Consider the following 21129-nt stretch of genomic DNA (forward strand, 5'->3'; position numbering starts at 1 on the left):
ACTGCAGCTTGATTACAAAAGGCAATGATTAATTTTAAAGCAGACAAAAAAGATCTGCCCTGATTACAAAGGAATGATTAAGGCGAATGTCAGACACTGCACATTTATAGCAATCTTTCCCATCGTCAAAGGATAAGACTTTGCAAAAGTCTATATTTAGAATCACAGGTACTTTGTACTTTATAATCCTGGGTTTGATCCTTGGAGACAGATCACCCCAACTCCAAGCTCGGCCTAAGACCTTTGAGGACCACATGGCCACAGCAAAGCAAAGCAAAGCAAAGCAAAGCAAAGCAAAGCAAAGCAAAGCAAAGCAAAAGACGCGAATGCGCAGTGGACCCAACCGGACGCCGTAGTTTCAGTTCCCATCTGCTCCGGCCAGCTTGAGGCGCTGTCCGCGGGCTTCTGCGAGGTCTGCAGCCCACAGTATAATTACAAGTACAGGTTTTGCTAAGAGGTGGAGTATTTTGAGGACCTTTTCCCTAAAAGGGAGGGGGCTGAAAGGAAAAGGCGGACCACAGAAAGGGCTGCCGTCCAGACCACTCCGAAGCCGAGGCCTTAGGGCCTCCATTTTTTTTGCCGCCAGAATAAAGAAACCCGTCCAGGCTCCTGGGCCTCGGCGGAGGAGGGCTGCGCTCAGTCCCGGGAAGTAGCAGTTTGAGACAGGTCACAGGCGAAACGAGGGCGCCGGGGAGAAAAAAGCGGATTTGTCCCTCGTAAGAGATGAACCGGGGGCTGGGAGCACGTTTCGAGGCGCTGGGAGCTTCCCGTCAGCCCGCGTGGGGCCCGCCCTTGGCGAGGGCAGGGCGCAGGTCGCGCGAGGCCCAGCTAGGCATTGTCCTGGAATAATCCTTTATTGTGCTTTCTTTCCAGGATCCTCAGACTCGGTTATAAAATATTTAAGAGTGAAAAAGGGATTGGCGGGTGCCCGGCCCGAGATGAGTCTGGAGTCCTTGTTTCAGCACATCATCTTCTCTGAGCACCGGGCGGAGGAGAGTCGCCGCTTGCTGCGAGAAGGTCGGGCGTTTGCCTGGGGCCCTGGGTCTTCTTGGGTTGGGGGCTTGGAGCAGAAAGAAATGCCCAGGCCGCGGACAGAGCAGGGGGTCTGCTTTCCACGTCGAGGGGAAGACAGCTGCAAGGTGTCTTATCACAAGCCCTGAAATGGGGACTCCAGAAAGATGGATGGATGTTTAAGCATTTGTTTTACAGTGAGGTCGGAGATAAACAGATGTCGTGAAAATATTAAGAAAGCGGCAGAGGAGCTGAATGAAGAGAAAATCAAGTTGGAATCTAAGGTAGTAACATACACAGCATGCTCATTATCACTTGAAAAAGTGTTTTCACTCGACTTTTGGAGGATACTTTACTGTTTAACTAATTGTCCTTCCATTATTATTATTGTTTTTTTAATAGGAAGCGTGCTACCATGCCAGTTAGTGTAGTTACATGTTGTCTGGTAATAAAGTTCTGAATCCAGAACTTCCATCCTAACAAGAATTTGTGCTAAAGAAACCAGTTTAAGTAAAGAATTCATTGTGTTGCAGCATGATTAACGTTTCAGAAGAGCACAATGCCATTGGGAAAAGAATAATTCAATAAGTAGTTGGTAAGGGATATAAATTTTGAGTGATAAATAATTTAAGAAGTGTGCTGTGTTGATGTAACAGTTGAATGTAACTTTCCGATGAGTGTCTGCCTTTTGTTTTTCAACTCTCTACCACATTTTGGACATGTCTTTCATCCAAAAGGATAATTTTCCCACTAGCGTTTCACACTTGGCTGCAGCATTTGTAAAGATCTGTTATTTGAAATAGAAGCAAAGGAATCAGATGACTTCTTGAGGGAGGATTTTGAAGTGTGGGTAGGATTTAGGAGAGTGGTAGGTGAAAAGCATTTGAAGCAGGGGGAGAATGTGAACCAAAGGGAGACATGGCTGAGGCATATTGGGAGAGAAATCTCCCAAAGCAGAGGGCTGATATCTGGAAATAGGAGGAAACCATTGTAGGTTTTTGATCAGGGAATGGTGTGATAAAAGTGGCTTTAGGAAGCTCTCTCTGAGCTCTGGGAGAATGGGAACTAAGAACATCATCCAAATATGTCACAATAAAGGCCTCACTATGGGTAGGGGCAGACTGTCATACAAAAATATTTATTCAACTCCTAAAGATAAACTCTGCTGCAGTGTGCAATGGGAAATCTGTTTGAGAAAGTCTCTTTGCTAAAATAAGTCAAATCGACTTAGCACTGTGAGAAATTTCCTGTTCTCTTTTTGTTTAAAATAATCATAGATTCTTTCTCCACCTGGCAGGCTTCTTCTCTTCTTCCTTTCAAGACTTGTTTCAACTTCACCATGAGCCCTCCCTTGTACATCTTGGAAAAATTTTTTATCATAGCATTTGGGGTACCACAACTAAACAGTACATACTTGTGTTCATATCCCTTATTATCTTGTGAGCAATATATTTGGATTTTTTAATTTTTATTTTATTTTTTGGCCATGGCTATAGCATGCGGATATTCCCTGGCCAGGGATTGAACCTGTACCACAGCAGTGACAACACTAGATCCTTAACCCACTGAGCCACCAGGGAACTCCTAGAATTTTTTTTTTTAACCATTAATTTTATTCCTACAGCCTGTATTCAGTGCCTAGCACATAGTATACATTAGTGTTTTGAATAAATTAATGAGTACTCATAGGGAGATAATATGGAGAGTGTTGTCTTTTAAAATAGAATTTGGAAATATTATTCAGTGAAACCCTAGGTCCTATTTTGCCTGTGAGTAGCAGATAAACTAGCTGCTACCAGCAACACTGAAAGCTTATGGCATGAAGAAAGCATTAAGAATGTTATGATTTAGCTTAAATTTTTCCTTAAAAAGAGTTAAGATACTTTCAGGATTGGAAACTATAAACTAGTATAATAGGCAAAACATATGCAATGAGGTAATGTATAGCTAACACTTATTGAGCACTTACTGTATGCTGGGCACTGTTCTAAATGCTTTACTTGTATTAATTCCTTTAATCCTGCCAGGAATCCTGTAATGAGGTATCATCATTAATCCCCTTTTTGAAGGCAGGAAAATGAGAGGTTAAATGACTTATCCATGGTATATAATTTTAAACAAACTACAGGAATCAAAGTAATAATTGAATGATGACAGCATATTTTATTAAAGCAGTTTTTTTGAGCTCATCTTAAACTTTTTTCTCTGTGAAATTCACATATACTAGTGTATCTGAAGCTTTTGCCTCTGGTCTAGGGCAATATTTTTTAAAGTTTACTTATGTAAGTTTTTGTACAGATGTATTTTTCCTGGATTGGCGAAGATTTTGACCTGGCAGATAACAAATGTTAAAAAAATTTTACTCTTTGAATATCTTCTTTGAAAAAAGTAGATTTACTGTTGGTAATATTTTCTTGGTTAGCAGCCTATTTTGCTGAAAATGGAAATGTAATTTGCTGATATATACACATGCATGCAAGAGTTGATTCACTGTTTATTCTTGAGAGAAGACAGAGCAAATCCCTAGCATTGTTTAGAAACATATGCTGGAATTATAATTAATATAGGCTCATAAATGTGCATTGCTTTTTAATCAGCTCATATATGTGGGTAGCAAAGCAATTGTTGTTTTACTAATAAAATTAACTCATGAGGTTCACAGTTCGTACAGTACTAATTTGCAATTGGAATAACTTGATTTATGATATAGTCAACATGGAGTATGTGTGTGTGTGTATGTGTATATAAATATTTTAAAAGTAGAGTCACAGTTACAATGTAAATGACTAATGGGAAGAACTGAACAAGTAATCATAAATTGATTTCTTGTTTCTTTTATTCTTAGAGTTAATTATATGTCTGCCAATAACAATGAAAATATATTTACTTGAATATTTGGCTTGGCATTTATTGACCAATTTATCAAGTAGAAGTAGCATAAATAGAAACTAGAACACAATTTGAATAGTCTAGTGCTTGAGCTATTTGCACAGTGATACATTCAGAAAATATTTGGGGCATTTATTTCGGAAGTTACTTATGGTCAAAAAAATGTATTTAGGAAATATAGTACTCATTTTTTTTTTTTTTTCTGTTCTGTAAAACCCAGGTAGCATGTAATTAGAACTTGAATGATAGCATTTGCCTTTCAGGGCTCGATGAGTCCTTTAAAATATATGGTTGCAAAAGTCTCAGATTATATAGTATGAGTACTTTGTGAATTGGAGAGCATGGTGTGCCTGGTTGGGTTTGGTAATATGAAAACAAAAAGATGAGAACATGCCCTAGCTTTGTATTAATGCTTACCAGTATACCTAAAGTTTCTGATCATCAAGGAAAGATTTTATAGTATCGAAGACAGAGAAAATCAAAATTAAGGACTCATAGAATATTTATTATTTCTCTTAAGCATCTAAGAGTTTTTTCTATTAAAAATAGCATATAGTTAAAATTAGGATATTTAATCTTTATGAACATATTATATAAAACCAAACATAAAGCCATACTCTCTCAAGAGGAAGTTAACAGAGGAAAATTTGAGGCTGTTTTATATTTTTTTCTTCTCCCAGTTTTAACCTATTGCATAAACATAACACTAATGAAATAATATTCCATGAATTTTTAAAGAAAAGTGATACTAAAATAAACAAGTAACTTAAGGTAGCCTTTACTTCAAAATATATACATTCCTTTTTTTGGTTGCTGAAAGTTAGGAATCCTCCCAGAACAGCAGGCAAAGTCATATCCGTTAATACTCTGTTACCTAATTAGGGAAAGAACAAAATCACAAATTATTATCATTTATAATATTGAAATAGAGTTTTGTAATTGAGGTTTTTCCTTTTTAAAAGTTTATATCCTATTTAAGTTTAATTTTATTGTTGATTAAAAGTTGCTTAAAAACATAGATGAAGGCATTTTTCCTCTCATATTTGTTTAAACAGCTGGAAATGTGAATTATTTAATATGAAAAAATAAAGTGAAAATTGTGCTTATCACAATTTAGTACACACCTATAGTTCTACTAGTTGTGGCCAAGACACTTTTGAGAGTAGGTTTTTTTTTGGGGGGGGGTTGTCTTTTGAGGGCTGCACCCGAGGCATATGGAGGTTCACAGGCTAGGGGTCTAATCGGAGATGTTGCTGCTGGTCTGCACCACAGCCACAGCAACACCAGATCTGAGCTGCGTCTGCAACCTATACCACAGCTCACACTAATGCCAGATCCTTAACCTACTGAGTGAGGCCAGGGATCAAACCTGCAACCTCATGGTTCCTAGTCAGATTCATTTCCTCTGCGTCACGATGGGAATGCCGAGAGTAGTTATATATAGTTGCTTTCAGTCTCTATGACTTTGTTTTGTTTTTGTCTTTTCTAGGGCCGCACCCACGGCATATGGAGGTTCCCAGGCTAGGGGTCTAATCGGAGCTGTAGCCGCTGGCCTCCGCCGCAGTCAGAGCAACGCGGGATCCAAGCCACGTCTGCGACCTACACCACAGCTCACGGCAACGCCGGATCCTTAATCCACTGAGTGAGGCCAGGGATCGAACCTGCCACCTCATGGTTCCTAGTCAGATTCGTTAACCACTGAGCCACGATGGGAACTCCTCTATGACTTTTTCACATGGAATTCCTTTACAAATCTCTCCTGTCTTGAACATGTACAACTGATTTTTTAGAAGTCGTAACATAGAAGTTTAGGTATATTACGCCATTTACATTCACCTTGGTGAGATGTACAATTCCACAAGCAGTCAATACATATCTGACTCTGGAGTCTCTTCTGTGGAAGATCATTTTTTTTTTTTCACACCCAAGATACTTCATAGTTGGTGGTTCAGTGGATGTCCTCTTTACTCTCCAATGCTGCTTCCAGGAAATTATTTCTCTTCCTGCTTGTGGTAGTTAATGCTGTATTCCAGACTCTGCCAACTTTCCCCCTTCCTCTTTTCTGGCATTCAAAGTGGATACTCCCCCTTGTTAGAATTTAGCATCTGGATCCCAGGCATCCGTTCTGTCTCAACTCTTGCTATCTTGATGTCATTGTCTAAGTATACTTTCAGCTACCACCCGGGCCTGTTAGTTTTTTCATCTCCACATTTTCAGTGACCCATTTCTTCAGTGTACTTCAGCCATGGATCTCCATAATCATATTCTAGGTGAACCAGTTATTTACTACTATGCCAGCACTCAGGCGTTTCCAGGAGAAATTGGATCCAGTATATATGCATGAATGTTAGCTTCAACCTCAGCTTCAACCTCCACACTGCCTGGAAACACTTCTGCATTTCTCTTTCTCACTCTCTACAATGACTGTTGTAAAGCGTCCCTCTTCTCATGTATTTTTATCCTCTTTTCTGAACTACTTAACTTTCAGATGATAACTGCCTTTTATTTCAAAGAGGAAATAGAAATCATCCGAAAGAAATTTTTTTTTATTTGCCCACCTAGAGATCTCCAAACCTGCCTAAATGAAGTCCCTTCTCCCCTTTCCATCCTGTTATGAAGGAGGTGCCATTTTTTGCTGAATGGACAGTTCCTTTACCTGTGCCTCAAATCCTGTCATCTCCCATATCATCATTATTGTATTTAAGCATATTAGTGGGAAGGGGCCTATAGAGAGAGGTTGAAGATAAAGACTAGAGTGGAAAGATAGGAGGTGGAAGGAGGTTGGGATCCAGAGCATAAGGTAAGATAGCCTTAGATAAGAAGAGGAATACCTATTCTGTCGTAAAAATTAAGCAGATAACGTTTAATAAATGCTATATATTAGGCCTTATGCTAAGCATTTTATAGACATTATCTCAGTTAATTCTAACAAGGACCCTTTGAGTTTGGTAATATTACTCCCATTATTCATTTTTTTTTTTGTCTTTTTTTTTTTTTTGCTATTTCTTTGGGCCGCTCCCGTGGCATATGGAGGTTCCCAGGCTAGGGGTCGAATTGGAGCTGTAGCCACTGGCCTACACCAGAGCCACAGCAACGCGGGATCCGAGCCGCGTCTGCAACCTACACCACAGCTCACGGCAACGCCGGATCGTTAACCCACTGAGCAAGGGCAGGGACCGAACCCGCAACCTCATGGTTCCTAGTCAGATTCGTTAACCACTGCGCCACGACGGGAACTCCCCATTATTCATTTGAGAAGGTCAAGACTCAGAGAAATTTAAATAACTTTGATGAGGTCACATAAGTGCTAAGTAATAGATCTAATTTTTGAGTCTATATTGGGTTAACTAGAGAGTTGTTGCTCTTAACAACCATAGTGTAACAGGAAGGAATAAGGAAAGGATGAGGATATAGAAACATTTGAAGACTTTGTGTTTGAGTCACATAGTCTCTTGGCTTTATTGTTTCAGTTACTTTGATGAGTATGTTACATATGTTTAATGAAGTTATTGTTAATATTTCGTGTCTTTGTTCCTCTGCTTTACCAGTTGGATGAGCTTTGCAGTCAGGTTAGTGCCTTCATTGTGGAATTTTCCATGCAGTTCTGCTCATTGCTAAAGATCTGTTCAGTCCGGCAACAGTGAAGGATGAATAGCACATGGCCTTTGTTCTAGAGAGACTTTGAGTCACATCAGAGGTATTACCCCTTAGAGAGGAGGCTCTATCAGTTTAAGGCGCTCTTGATTGCAAGTCACAGAAATTCAGTGCAAAATGGCTTAAACAATATTGGGAAACAATTGGCATATATATTTGAAAACCCAGTATTGGATTTAGCAGTTCTATCAGTTGGAATTGCATCAGGTTGCTTAAAACAAAAGTCTAGCCAAGGTAGCTTTACCAAGTAAGGATTTATTTTTCCCATGTAATGGGAAATCTGGAGGTTTGCAATCCAGGGTCATTTATTAATGCTACTCAAAGAAATCCTAAAAGTCCCAAGCACATTCTGTCTTTCTGTTCCACCATCCTTAGCATGTCACTTTCACCCTTGTAGTCAAAAGTGATGCTTTATCCCTAGTCATAGTATCTGAATTCTAGCTGAAAAAAGATAAAAGGATGGAAATCAAAAGGCTTCTTCTCATGTGGTTTATTATTGTTTTGGTGGAAGGGAAGTCCTCCAAGGACCTGGGTCTGGATCTCAAGGATTACTTTTTGTCACGTGGTCAGCCTTGGAAAAGGAATCTGGGAATGAATGTTTATGACTAGATACATTATTCCTGTGAACAAAATTGGAATTTTATTAGTAAAGAAGTATGGTAGAATGGCTTCATGTTCCCTAAATAATTACTAGCAATTCCTGGAGTCACATGGTTTCTTGTTCAAAGTCAGGGAGAAAGAGATGGAAGTTTCCATAAGCTTTCTCTGAAAAGCAGGGAAATTGTTCTTGTCAGATACCTTCTTTCATGTCATTTTCACAAATTGTGACTTTTGACTATCCCTGAACCAGTAACAGTGGTGAAGGGGTAGCATCTTCTCCCAAATTCATGGGCTCTCTGGTGATGGTGCAAGTTTCACAAAAGTAATTAACTGGTTACCAGGGAAAGGAGGAACTACACAGCAGTATCTACAACAGAGGTTTTAGTGGTTAAAACCGGAATGGCCATGTAGAGAGTTCCTGTAGGTGGTTGAAATATTTTATTTTATTAATTGATTATGTTTATTATTTTATCTTAGTATGATTTATCATATATAATGAAATATAATACAAGCTTTTCCCTTCTAAGTTATCCCTTAAATCAAAAAGAAGTTGTTTTACATTGGAGTCCTTAGAAAGCCTTTCATGTTATTAAGTGTACTTTAAATTCTCTTATTTTGAATAAGAACTTAATGATGGTTTGGGATGGCTTGAGAAATCACCTGGTTGAATAGATTTAAAAAGTAGGCAAAGCCACTTAACTGATTTAGTTATCATTCTTGGGAGTATGACCTCAGAATTCTAAGTGCTAGGTGTCATTGTAAAAAAGCCACTCAATTATGATGTAAAAAATTACTCATACATTATAGAAACTTAATATTGTGATAAAAAGCAACCTGTAAAAGGTACATAAGTATGATAACAATTCAAAAACACATAGAACAATAATACATTTTGTGAGGGCTTGATAGATATATAGTGAAAGTATAATGACGTGCGTGGGAATGATAAATAGCACATCAGCATAGTGATTATCTCTGATAGAAGTGGAAGGTAAATGTAATCAGGGAAGGGTATTCAGGGCATTTCAGCTGTACCTGTAATGCTTTATTTCTTAAGCTGGGGGCATAGTTATTAGGTTACCTTAAAAATAGATACATCTTAAAAATTATAGAGCGATGGCATTTAGTCCACTCAGAAGGCTGCGCAGTTATCACTGTCTGATTCCGGAACATGTCCATCACCTCAGAAGGAAACCATGTACCCATGTTATTCATTCCTCTGCCCCCCTCAAACCCTACTAGCTCTAGGTCACCACTAATCTACTTTCTGTCTCTGGACATTTCATGTAAGTGGGATCACACAATAATGGCCTTTTACGGTCTTCTTTCACTTAGCGTGTTTTTAAGGTTCATCCATGTTGGAGCATGTGTCAGTACTTGATTCCTTCTCATGGCTGAATAACATTCTGTTGTATGGATGTACCGCTTTTGTCTATCCATTTCATTCATCACTTGCTGGACATGGGGTTGTTTTCACATTTTAGCTGTTGTGAGTAATGGTGCTGTGAACATTTGTGTATAGGCTTTTTAATGAACATATGTTTCAGTTCTCTGAGATATTCTGTCTAGGAGTAGAATTTCTTTGTTGTATAGGGTTGTTTTTGTTTTTTTTTAGATTTTTGGTGTTTTTTTGTTTGTTTTATAGCCATCTTAGCGGGGGAGAGGTGGTATCTATTTTTGTTTGTTTTGTTTTTTATTTTATTAAATTTTATTGGCATATAGTTGACTTACAATGTTATATATTAGTTGCAGATGTACAGCTAAGTAAGTCATACATATAAATATTCTTTTTTCCTATATAGGTTATTACAAACTATTGAGTAGATTTTCCTGTGCTGTACAGTAGGTTCTTGTGGTATCTTATTGTGAATTATATTTCCAGTTCCCTAATGAGATTAATGGTGAATGTCTTTTTGGGTACTTACTGGCCATTTGGCGCATCTTTTCTTAACATGAGCTGCTTTATTAATGGCTATATAATTGGTTGCAATTATTTATGGAGGGGCCTTTTCTCTAAGAAGTAGTAATCTCTTCATATTAATAGAACTGAAATTATTATATTTCCAAATGAAGTAAAAGTATTATATATAGCATTTGTTGGATTCCTTTTTTCTCAACTTTGTTTTCATGATTTTAAAAAATTCTGAAAAATATTTCATGGTAATAGCAGTTTAGAGCAAACTGTGTAACAGTATGCCAGATAGATTTTCTATTTGTAAGTGCTTATAAATCACAAAAGTTGCACACTTCCTGGCTTGGATCCGCAGGGTGGAAAATTCACTGCACTGTTTCTAATTGTAAAATCTACTAGTGTGCCTCTATTCCTTTTTTAAAAAGAACTACTCTAAATAAATTGTTTTTCCTGAAACGTTAGATATGTTTTGAACAGAAAAAAAAAAAAATGCTTCCTTTCCAGGAACTGAGCAAATGGTCCTTAAGACAGTAAATTTGTAGCTCAGTATACAGAAAGCATGAGATTAACATTTAGTTTGCTAGCCTTGTAAGAATATACAGCATAAAAGAATGCCTTTTAAAAAGTTTACCTTTTGATTTGTGATTTCTTGGAAAATCAGTTAGCTATGTTCTTCACTTCTCCAATTCAGTCACTCGACAAACACTGAACAACTTCTAAATCACACTAAGAGGAATTGGCAAATAAATTATATAACAGCTTTCTACCTTAATTAGAAGGTTGGTGGTCAAGCAACTTCAACTATATAAACATAACTGTAAACTCAAAATCTTGACATTCTCATTTTTTAAAAATTGTGTAATTACTTTTACTTTTCTCTATGTAATTCTGTAGAGAAAGCCTTATCACATTTGTCATGGAAAATTATCTAAAACATGAAAATAGGAGAGTTCACCAAATATCCTTTGAGTGTAGCACTGGGCCCTTTCTAGTAGCCCATCTGTCTGGGGGTAATTGATTTTCTAGGGTATGTACCTTTGCAAAGGGTTCTTTTGTTCTTGAATATACCAATTATTCTTTGACCTCAGGGCCTTTGCACTTGCTGTCTCCTCTACCTCAAATGCTTCTTCCCTCAGCTTGTAGTGTTTTATACACACTCAGTTCTTTTAGATCTCTCCCAGTAGAGTGGCCAGCCATTTTACTGAAAGTGAGACTTGCAGTTCTAACACTGGGATAGTCCCATGCAAATCTTGATAGTTGGTTACCTTATGTCTCTGCTCAGTTGCCACTTTAGAAAAGTGTGATCTGTGATCCTTAGTTGTCTGCAAGACTCCTTTAGGAGATTTGTGAGATCAAGTTATCTTCTTAATAATACAGAGTGATTATTTGCCATTTTCACTTTGCTAATATGTACATTGATAGTGCAAGGGCAATGATGAGTAAAACTGTTAGCAACTTAGCACAAATCAAGGCATTGGCAACAAATTACTAGTAGTCATTGTGTTCTTCACTGCTATGCACTCATAGTAAAAAAATAAAACCCACCAGTTTCCACTGTATGTCCTTGGTTAAAGTGTAAAAAATGTTATTTTGAAACTGACATGGTGTGTGTTTTTAACATTATGTATGATGAAATGGGAAGTTCACATAAAGGATTGTCACAAGGGAGAGTATTTGTATTATTGTTTGAGTCGCAATGTGACCTAGCTCTTCTTTTTCTGGAACTCCATTTTTACTTGAATAATTGACAGATAAATTTAGTTATTTAAAGTTGAATATTTGGCAAAATTTTCTCAAAAGTGAACCAAATGACCCTGACATTTCAAGTCAAACAACTAATATCATCATCATCATCACATCATCATTATTTTGCCAGTGATAATATTCAACCTGTCAAAGAAAAAATAGAATTTTGGAAGACTTAGTTTTGTCATTGTAAGTTTGACAGTTTCCCAGTCCTTTTTCTCATGAGTTTATTGGTGATATTAATGTGTTATTTTTTAATATTGTATTATGAAGCATATCAACATTTGGAGGATATGAATAATTCAGTGAAGGAATATTTTGCAAATGACCAATGCATGATGTTACAAAATTGTACATGGTAGAAGAGCCACTCAAAGCATATTTCAAACATTTTATTCTGTTACAAACATTTTATCCTGTTACAATAGAAACCAATGTTTCGTTTATTGAAACGGTTTCAAATTCTGCATTGCAACTGACCATTAAAGAACTACCACTTGTTAAGTTTGGGTGTAATATCAAAGAACATGAATAATTTTTCAGAAAGGGTATTAATCACTCCTCCCATTTCCAACTATACATCTCTGTGAGGCCAGATTATCTTCATTTACTTCAACCAAGAAACGTATTGCAAAAGATTGAATAAAGAGGCAGATATGAGAATTTTCTATTGAGCCAAACTTTGAAGAGATTTGCAAAATATGTAACTCCAACTCTTCTGGCTATTTTTTGTTTCAGAAAATGTTATCTTTTCATAAAAATATTTTAACATACAATGGGTTTATTAATCATTACTAAGTGAATTAAATATTTTCATAATTTCTCAGTTTTAATGTTTGATATTGAAGATAGTTATAACTTAAAAATAATCAAATTCCTCAATAATTTTGTAAGACTATAAAGTCTTTTTTTTTATTTTTTTTATTTTTTTATTTTATTTTATTTTTTTTGTCTTTTTGTCTTTTTGTCTTTTTTTTGTTGTTGTTGTTGTTGTTGCTATTTCTTGGGCCGCTCTCGTGGCATATGGAGGTTCCCAGGCTAGGGGTTGAATCGGAGCTGTAGCCGCCAGCCTACGCCAGAGCGACAGCAACGCGGGATCCGAGCCGCGTCTGCAACCTACACCACAGCTCACGGCAACGCCGGATCGTTAACCCACTGAGCAAGGGCAGGGACCGAACCTGCAACCTCATGGTTCCTAGTCGGATTCGTTAACCACTGCACCACGACGGGAACTCCTTTTTTTTTTTATTTTTATACTTTTTTTGTCTTTTGTCTTTTTAGGGCCACACCCACATCATATGGAGGTTCCCAGGCTAGAGGTCTAATCAGAGCTACAGCTGCTGGCCTATGCCACAGCCACAGCAATGCCAGATCCAAGCCGCATCTGCGACCTATACCACAGCTCACAGCAATGCTGGATCCTTAACCACTGAGTGAGGCCAGGGATCGAACCCTCAACCTCATGTTGGATTCCTTTCCACTGAGCCACGACAGGAACTCCAAGACTGTAAAGTCTTTTCTTTTTTCTTTTTGTCTTTTCTAGGGCCACTCCTGTGGCATATGGAGGTTCCCAGGCTAGGGATCTATTCGGAGCTGTAGCCACCGGCCTACACCAGAGCCACAGCAACGCGGGATCCAAGCCGTGTCTGCAGTTTACACCACAGCTCACGGCAACGCTGGATCCTTAACTCACTAAGCGGGGCCAGGGATTGAACCCGCAACCTCGTGGTTCCTAGTCAGATTCATTAACCACTGTGCCACGACAGGAACTCCAAGACTGTAAAGTCTTAAAGACAAAAATTGAAAGATCAAGTTTGAAAATGGCTGCTGTTGAAGACCCCGCCCCATCCCTTAGCTCCATATCTAAAATATCCCTTCATCCCATCTCTTTCTTTATCTTTTAATCTTCTTTCTTTTTCTTTGCAGCACTTAATTTCCCTTGATGTATTTTATATTGATCTATTTATTGTGACTCCACTTGAGTAGTCTGCTTACACACTTCTTTATTCCTAACCTTATCTGATGAGCCCAACTTCAGCTCTCTTTGGCCTTGGCTTTGGCCTTGACTTTGGGTCTTATATGGGCATTATAAAAACTCTAGTCCCTGTTGCCTATATTCAATCTCAAAGATACCCACTTGGCTTGAATTCTACCGTGATGATCGCTCTCTCTTGCTTTTGGCTTAACTATGTAAATGGTATATATTTTAAATTAGCTATATTTTATCCAGAATTTCTCTGTCTTTGAATAGAAAGTGGATCCTTCCCACATTTTTTGGGACTATCATATTAACCAGAATTCTTTTTTTCCCCGGAAATATTTTTTTAAATTTTTTATTTCCGCAATACATTATTATTATTTTTTCTTCTGTACAGCATGGTGACCCAGTTACACATACATATATACATTCTTTGTTCTCACATTATCATGCTCCATCATGAGTGACTAGACAGTTCCCAGTGCTACACAGCAGGATTTCATTGCTAATCCATTCCAAAGGCAATAGTGTGCATCTATTAACCCCAAGCTCCCAGTCCATCCCACTCTCTCCTCCTCCCCCTTGCCAACCACAAGTCTGTTCTCCAAGTCCGTGAATTTCTTTTCTGTGGAAAGATTTATTTGTGTCATATGTTAGATTCCAGGTATCAGTGATATCATATGGTATTTGTCTTTTTCTTTCTGATTTACTTCACTCAGGATGAGAGTCTCTGGTTCCACCCATGTTGCTGCAAATGGCATTATTTTGTTCTTTTTTAATGGTTGAGTAGTATTCCATTGTGTATATATACCACATCTTCCTAATCCAGTCATCTGTCCATGGACATTTGGGTTGTTTCCATGTCTTGGCTATTGTGAATAGAGCTGCAATGAACATGTGGGTGCATGTGTCTTTTTTAAGGAAAGTTTTGCCGGGATATATGCCCAAGAGTGGGATTCCTAAGTCATTTGGTAGTTTTATGTATAGTTTTCTAAAATACCTCCATACTGTTTTCCAAAGAGGTTGTACCAGATTTCTTCACTATGCAATTTCTTAATGCCTCAACTTCCTCATTCTTGAGTTCCTATTTTTTTATTTATCTTTTGATCAATATGTATAATCGTTCAAGTAATTTTTCAGGAAGAATATGTGCATAAACCTACTTTGTTTCTTTTTTCTCCCTGGTTTCCTGTATAAACTTTTTTTTTATCTTCATGATTCCAAATTTGTGCACAGACTCGTCTTTTCAGTTTTGTCTAGAACAAGGGTGAGTCTCCCATCTTTAACCTTAACTATTGTATTCTGGTTTATTTTTCAAGTACCCTTATTTCTTACAGCTTGGATCTTTGTTCTCTCTTCTCTGAATTGATTTTCTTTTGGTATTTGCTAGTTTTCAGCAGCCTTGGACAGTTCTTTATATTTTACATCACGAATTCCATCTTTTGAAGTGTTAGTTCTGTTATATAATACTGTCTGCAATTTAAATTCTGTCTTGCCATCTTTTTTTTTTTACATTTCTTTAATTTTCTTTTTATCACGGCTTGTATTTTTATCTTTTTTGTTGTGTTCTTGCTTGGTCTTGTTTTTTAGTGGACATATTTTTGCATCCTCCTGAGGACATCAAGTAGTTAATTAGCAAAAACATTTTTTTTTGTAATCTGTAGTAAAATTATTATGCATATATACAGTACTCTTTATCTCAGATCTCTCTTTTTCTCTTCTTCTACAGTATTTTTGTAGGGTTTATGTTGTTATACTGGGAGAACTCTTCAGACTCAGTGTTTTGCCAATAGTTACAATATACAAATTGTTCCTTGTGCCATTCTTGTTTTCTTGAGTTCCTGAAGAATTAACTATCTTCTTAATACTAAAGCTGCTGTTTGACAATTTGATGTGAATATTTCCAACCCAGTTTCTAGTGTTGTTGGGGAATGCTTGACTGAAGTGTGATCTTTTCTTGCTCATTTGCCAAGTTTTCTTGTATGAGGAGGAAAATGTATATTTTAAACCATCTGTGATATTTCATAGTTCTTCCATTAGAAACAGTACATGAAAAATCATTACTCTCAGCATTTCATTGTTTTATATCCTGACAGAACAGGAAGATGCAGTGATAGGTAAGGCGAAGTGCTGCCTTCTAAGTTGTCAAATTGCACAGAAGTCACGTTATTTCAGAGTAGTTCCCCAGCAAGAGTCTTTCAGATTAAGTAGTATCATTACCAAATGTTCTTGGCCTATCAGTATTTGTGCTTTATTAGTCTTTCTCTAATCAGATTAACATCTAGTTGCATCAGCAGATCTCTAGAAATGGGAGTTTTACTTGAGGAAAAGGGGAAGAAAAATTTTGCAGAATGAGAGTCATTTTGAGAATGGTAGATTTAGATTGTCTCTGAACTTTGGAACATCAGATAGATTCAGAAAAGGTGAATGGGGAGTTCCTGTTGTGGCGCAGTGGTTAACAAATCCGACTAGGAACTATGAGGTTGCGGGTTCCATCCCTGGCCTTGCTCAGTGGGTTAAGGATCCAACGCTGCTGCGAGCTGTGATGTGGGTCACAGACATGGCTCGGATCCTGCATTGCTGTGGCTCTGGTATAGGCCAGTGGCTACAGCTCTAAATAAACCCCTAGCCTGGGAACCTCCATATGCCACAGGAGTGGCCCAAGAAAAGGCAAAAAGACCAAAAAAAAAAAAAAAAAAAAAAAGGAAAAGGTGAATGGAAATGGTCAAAGGCGAACTGGCTACTTACAGCTGTGCCTATGATCTAGATGCGCTGGGAAGAATTTTTCATATAGCATTTGGTGCTTGTGTGATCTTATGAATTGTTATTGCCTGAATTGTTATTTCAAGGTAAGTTGAAAGGCTGCCTACATCAGCTTCTTTGATTCAAACTAGTTCTGTGGCTTTAAATATAGTCCAGTTTCTCTTGGTTAAAATTCTAATCAGTTCCTCTCAAGTGAAGACAGAAAAGAGGAAGGAATGAGAGATACGTGACCATCACAGTAGGAAAATGGATCAGGTTATTACTCTAAAATGTTCTTTATTATGAACTCCTGGTCTTCTCAATCTTTATTAAGAGTGCTTACTTTTATGTCCCTACTAGAAGAGTGGATTATATTCTCGGGAAATTATTCTGCCATTACATTTGAACATGCAGTTTTTTGTTTGTTTGTTTTTATTTTTTTGCAGAGTTGAACTAGCTTTATTGTTTTAACTCTTCATAAAAGTAATGCCTGTTTATTGCAATATTCCTGAAATAATGATGGGCAAAAACAGAGTGATAAACACCTATAGTTCTGCAATATAGTTATGCATAGTTGTTATAGATTATTTTCATGGGTTTTCTTTCAGAATTGTTTAAATGAGTTATATATCTTTTAATCGATTTAGTTTTTTTCCATTTACTGTGCCCTGGATATATGAGTAAATATATATCTAAGTAAGCGTTTTTTTTTTTCTAATGGTTACACCCGTCACATATGGAAGTTCCTGGGCCAGGGACTGAATCCAAGCCTCAGCTATGACCTACACCACAGCCGTGGCAATGCCAGATCCTTTGTACATTCTGTGCTGGAATAGGGATCAAACCTGTGCCTGTGCCTCTGCAGGTTCTTAACCCACTGTGCCACAGTGGGGACTCCTTTCAGTGAACAATTTTTAATGTTAAAGTAGTATTCATTAAATGGCTGTATCATTTAAAATTTGTTAATTTTCAATTGTTAAATATTTACTGTTAATAAGTACTAGTATAAATATCACCGAGATGATAATTTTTTACATATATCTTTGTGCACTTATTTTTTTTTTTAAGATGAAGTCCTAGAAATCAAATTGCTGTGTCAGTGGGTAGATATAGTTCACCTTGAACGGCACAGGTTTGAACTGCATGGGTCCTCTTATGTATAGATTTTTTTTCAATAAATTCTACAATACTACATGACCCAGTTGATTGAATATATGGATTAGAACTGTGGACTTGGAGAACCAACTATAAAGTTATGCACAGATTTTTGCCTGCACCAAGGGTCAGCATTCCTAATCCCTGTTTTGTATAAGGGCCATCTGTACAATTTTGATAATTAAAATTATCAAAAGCTTTTGATAATTTCCAAGTTGTCCTCCAGAAAACCTCCAGTTTATATTCCCACAATTTCACAATTTATACAGTAGAAGTTATCAATTTTTTAACAAACATAAGAAAAAATGACATCTATGGTTTTAATTTGGTTAATTTGAACTTTTATGGTTTTAATTTAAACTTTTTAATTTACTTGTAGTTTTTCACTTGTTCAGATTTTTCACTTTTACTTTGTGATTTGCCTAATCATATCCTTTTTTTTTTATCTTATTCTCACTGAGTTGTAGCTTTTTATATGTTAAAGATACTACTTTCTTTGTCATTGTTGCAAATTTTATTATTTGTAGCTTGGCTTTTTATGTTTTTTTAATCAAAATTTAGAATGTTAGTGTTGCTGGAATTTTTAATCCTTTGTTCATTTCTGAAATTCATTGTTTAAAGAATGTCTTCTTCCAGTACTTTTACATGTTTTTCTTTAATGTCTTGAATAAAAATGATTCTGCATTGATTGGAAACATTACACACACACACACACACACACACACACGTATAACTGTATATTTGTATCTATTTTTAGATATTCTGTATTATAAGATCAGAGAGGGAAAAAGGGAGAGCAATCATGTAAAGCCCTATAAACCATTGTAAGGACTAATATTTGCTAACACTGAACCTTCTTCCTTGCTTACTAACACTAGGATTACCATGTCATAGTGAGTTATTCTTTAAGTATCGCATCTATAGTTAAGAAATGTCTTTACAAAAAATGATCTATTTTTAAAAAGTTAATATCTGCAATTGATAAAATAATCATTGATGTGCTCTAGTGTTTAAATGTTTCTTATCATAGTCATAACAAACACATTTTTTCCCCAATTTCTATGATCTTACAAATGTGAAATCTTCTATTTAACTTTCATTATTTTTTTAAGTAGTATTGCCTATTTTAATATTGGGCAGAGTATTTAATGAACAAAATGTCAGTTCTTAAGTGCTGAAATTATTTTAAGCGATAACACCCACAACGAAGAGTAGCTTGTATTTTGTACTTCACTTACTTGGATCCAAATATTAATTTAAAGTCCTCATTCATTTTCAATTTTCAAGTTCTTCTGGTAGAAGATACCTAAAGGCACCCAAGCAGCAAGAGTAGTGAAGAGTCACAAATCATGGCTATGCTGAAAACTGACCTGGTTGACCAGATAAGTCAGCTCACTGGGAAAACTACAAGCTCTGTTGAAGAATCAAATATCCCAGGAGGAATAAAACAGGAAAAGGGAAAAAAATCTTTATTGCTGAGAGAAGTAAAATTAACTAGAGTGTTGTCATGTTATAAATGAAAATTTTCCTAAATAGCAGTATTTTCTGACAAAGTTTGGCTATTTGATTCTCGAACATGACTTTGAGGCTGCACGCAAATATTTTCATTTGTAGTCAGAGGAAGGAAAGAGATGAGAAAGAGAAATTTGAACCGTCCACCCTTTTCTTTTTATTGTTTGTAGCCCCTTGGGCAATTTAGCAGGTATATAGCCAGTAGTTTCTTAAGTTTTTATTTCTCATGATGTCCAAACTACCATGGGTATAAGATAGTGCCTCAATTCAAACCTGACTCAGAGAAGTTGAAAAATATCTTTTTAAATCACAGTTTTGCGTCTCTTCTGGTACTTCCCAATTCTGATTCCCACTCATCACTTTTGCAACAAAAGAAAGTTGAGATAAAATTTCTGATGGTAATTTATTCTGTGAAGTGACCTTATCTTGTGATCCTGTCAATATCATCAGGGTTATATTTGGAATATTTACACATCAATAGATCTGGTTTTCAAACAAAAGAATGTGAAAAATAACAAGAAATGATTTGTAATACAGCAAGAACAAAAGGAACACTGAGAAACAGTCTGCAAATAGGTGGCCTTGTAAAGCTTTTTTGGTAGTGAAGAGTTAATAACTTATACTTGGTAGAGAGGAACTGGCTGGGTCCTAAGGCATTTGTCTAATTCATTCCATTAATATAGAAGGTCTAATGATATTAAACCCCATGTAATTTCTGCATTCCTAACTTATTCCAATCCTCAACTTGTAAGTCAGCGTATTATATGTAATGTAGGCATCTATTCTTTCTTGACCTTCCTAACTTAAGCTTTTCCAGAGTCCTGTTTCTTTCTCTGTTTCTGTTTTTCCCCTATTTTCCAATTCCTTTATGCATTGAATGTTTTCATCCCAGATCCTAAGTAAATTTAAAAATTAATGTTACTGTAATATTTCTGTATTTATGAATTCTCTGGGACTTTCTAGGTCTTGATTAGAAGGGGAAAATGTATGAGTAAAAGATAAAGAGAGTATAAAACAGAAAATGAGAGTGAAGAGTACACCAAATAAGAAAGTAGAAAAGACTTCAAAAGGCATAATTTACATGGAATTTTAGGGAAGTGGGAAATTATAGCTATACCCTTCTTATAAATCTTTTAAACAGCTGTCTGATTTTCATTTAGGGTATATAGGTTTCATTTTTTTCCCAGGTTATGGTAAAATATTCAAACTAAATGCTAATAGCTTTCTTTAATAATTATTTTTCCCTTTTAGGAAAGAAAACAAGACTTCAGTGATAATTTTAGGTCTTAGTGGTAGCTGAAATAGAACACCTTAATTTCTGAGTCCTTAATATAAGGCTTTTCTGATTTTGAGTACTAATTCGCTTAAAGTCTTATTTTTAAATTCCTTAGTTTGATAAATAATATTTTCTCTATTTTTGGTTTTCAACAACAACTGTAGATCAGTGACAGGAACAAGATCAGAATTCAGGAAGGCATACTACATGAAATACCTAGTTGGATTAATGAGGATTTATCCATCCTGATATTTGATCTCAAAGCATTTTTGTAGATATTCACGGTTATTGTCCATGATATTGCAAATCTGAGAGTTCGGAATATACTGTAAGCAATATCCTCTCACTGAGTTCTAAGGGACCTAGTATTTTGGTAATTTTTCTTTCTCTTAAACTCATACTTTCAACTTACTGTCAGAGACTAAAGTGAAATCCCTTTTTAGTTTCAAGAGTAATTTTTTATTACTTAGAAATAGTTCCAATATTTCCATGTTAATATCATGATTTAGAAACAGTAAAGTCAAAGACCTGAACTTCAGTCCTGGGTTTTCCCCTAATTAGTTACATAACCTTTGTTAAGGTATTTAACTTCTCTGGAAGTCATTTTATTCTCATTTATATATAATATATACTAAATAGCTCAGAATATTGTCT

The 21129-nt window shown here is 36.3% G+C and overlaps 1 protein-coding gene across 5 annotated transcripts in view; it reads left to right on the forward strand.

Moving 5' to 3' along the window:
- Window positions 1-360: 360 nt before the first annotated feature.
- Window positions 361-21129, forward strand: part of CCDC172 (coiled-coil domain containing 172) — an 89187-nt gene continuing 68418 nt past the window's right edge. For 2 of the 5 annotated variants that reach the window (XM_084995667.1, XM_084995670.1), the window contains exons 1-3: window positions 361-457; window positions 874-1017; window positions 1210-1295. In XM_084995667.1, coding sequence (XP_084851793.1) covers window positions 939-1017; window positions 1210-1295 — 165 coding nt within the window. In that variant the 5' untranslated portion in view covers window positions 361-457; window positions 874-938. Of the gene's footprint in view, window positions 717-873; window positions 1018-1209; window positions 1296-21129 lie in introns of all 5 variants that reach the window. The other 3 variants (XM_084995668.1, XM_084995671.1, XM_021073407.2) reach the window with 2 other exon arrangements.

The sequence above is a fragment of the Sus scrofa genome, chromosome 14 (genome assembly GCF_054392235.1).
Source record: "Sus scrofa isolate SSC_HxYL_T2T_F1_AM1 chromosome 14, Sscrofa_HxYL_maternal_Yorkshire_Landrace_v2.0, whole genome shotgun sequence".
NCBI classification, from domain to species: Eukaryota; Metazoa; Chordata; class Mammalia; order Artiodactyla; family Suidae; genus Sus; species Sus scrofa.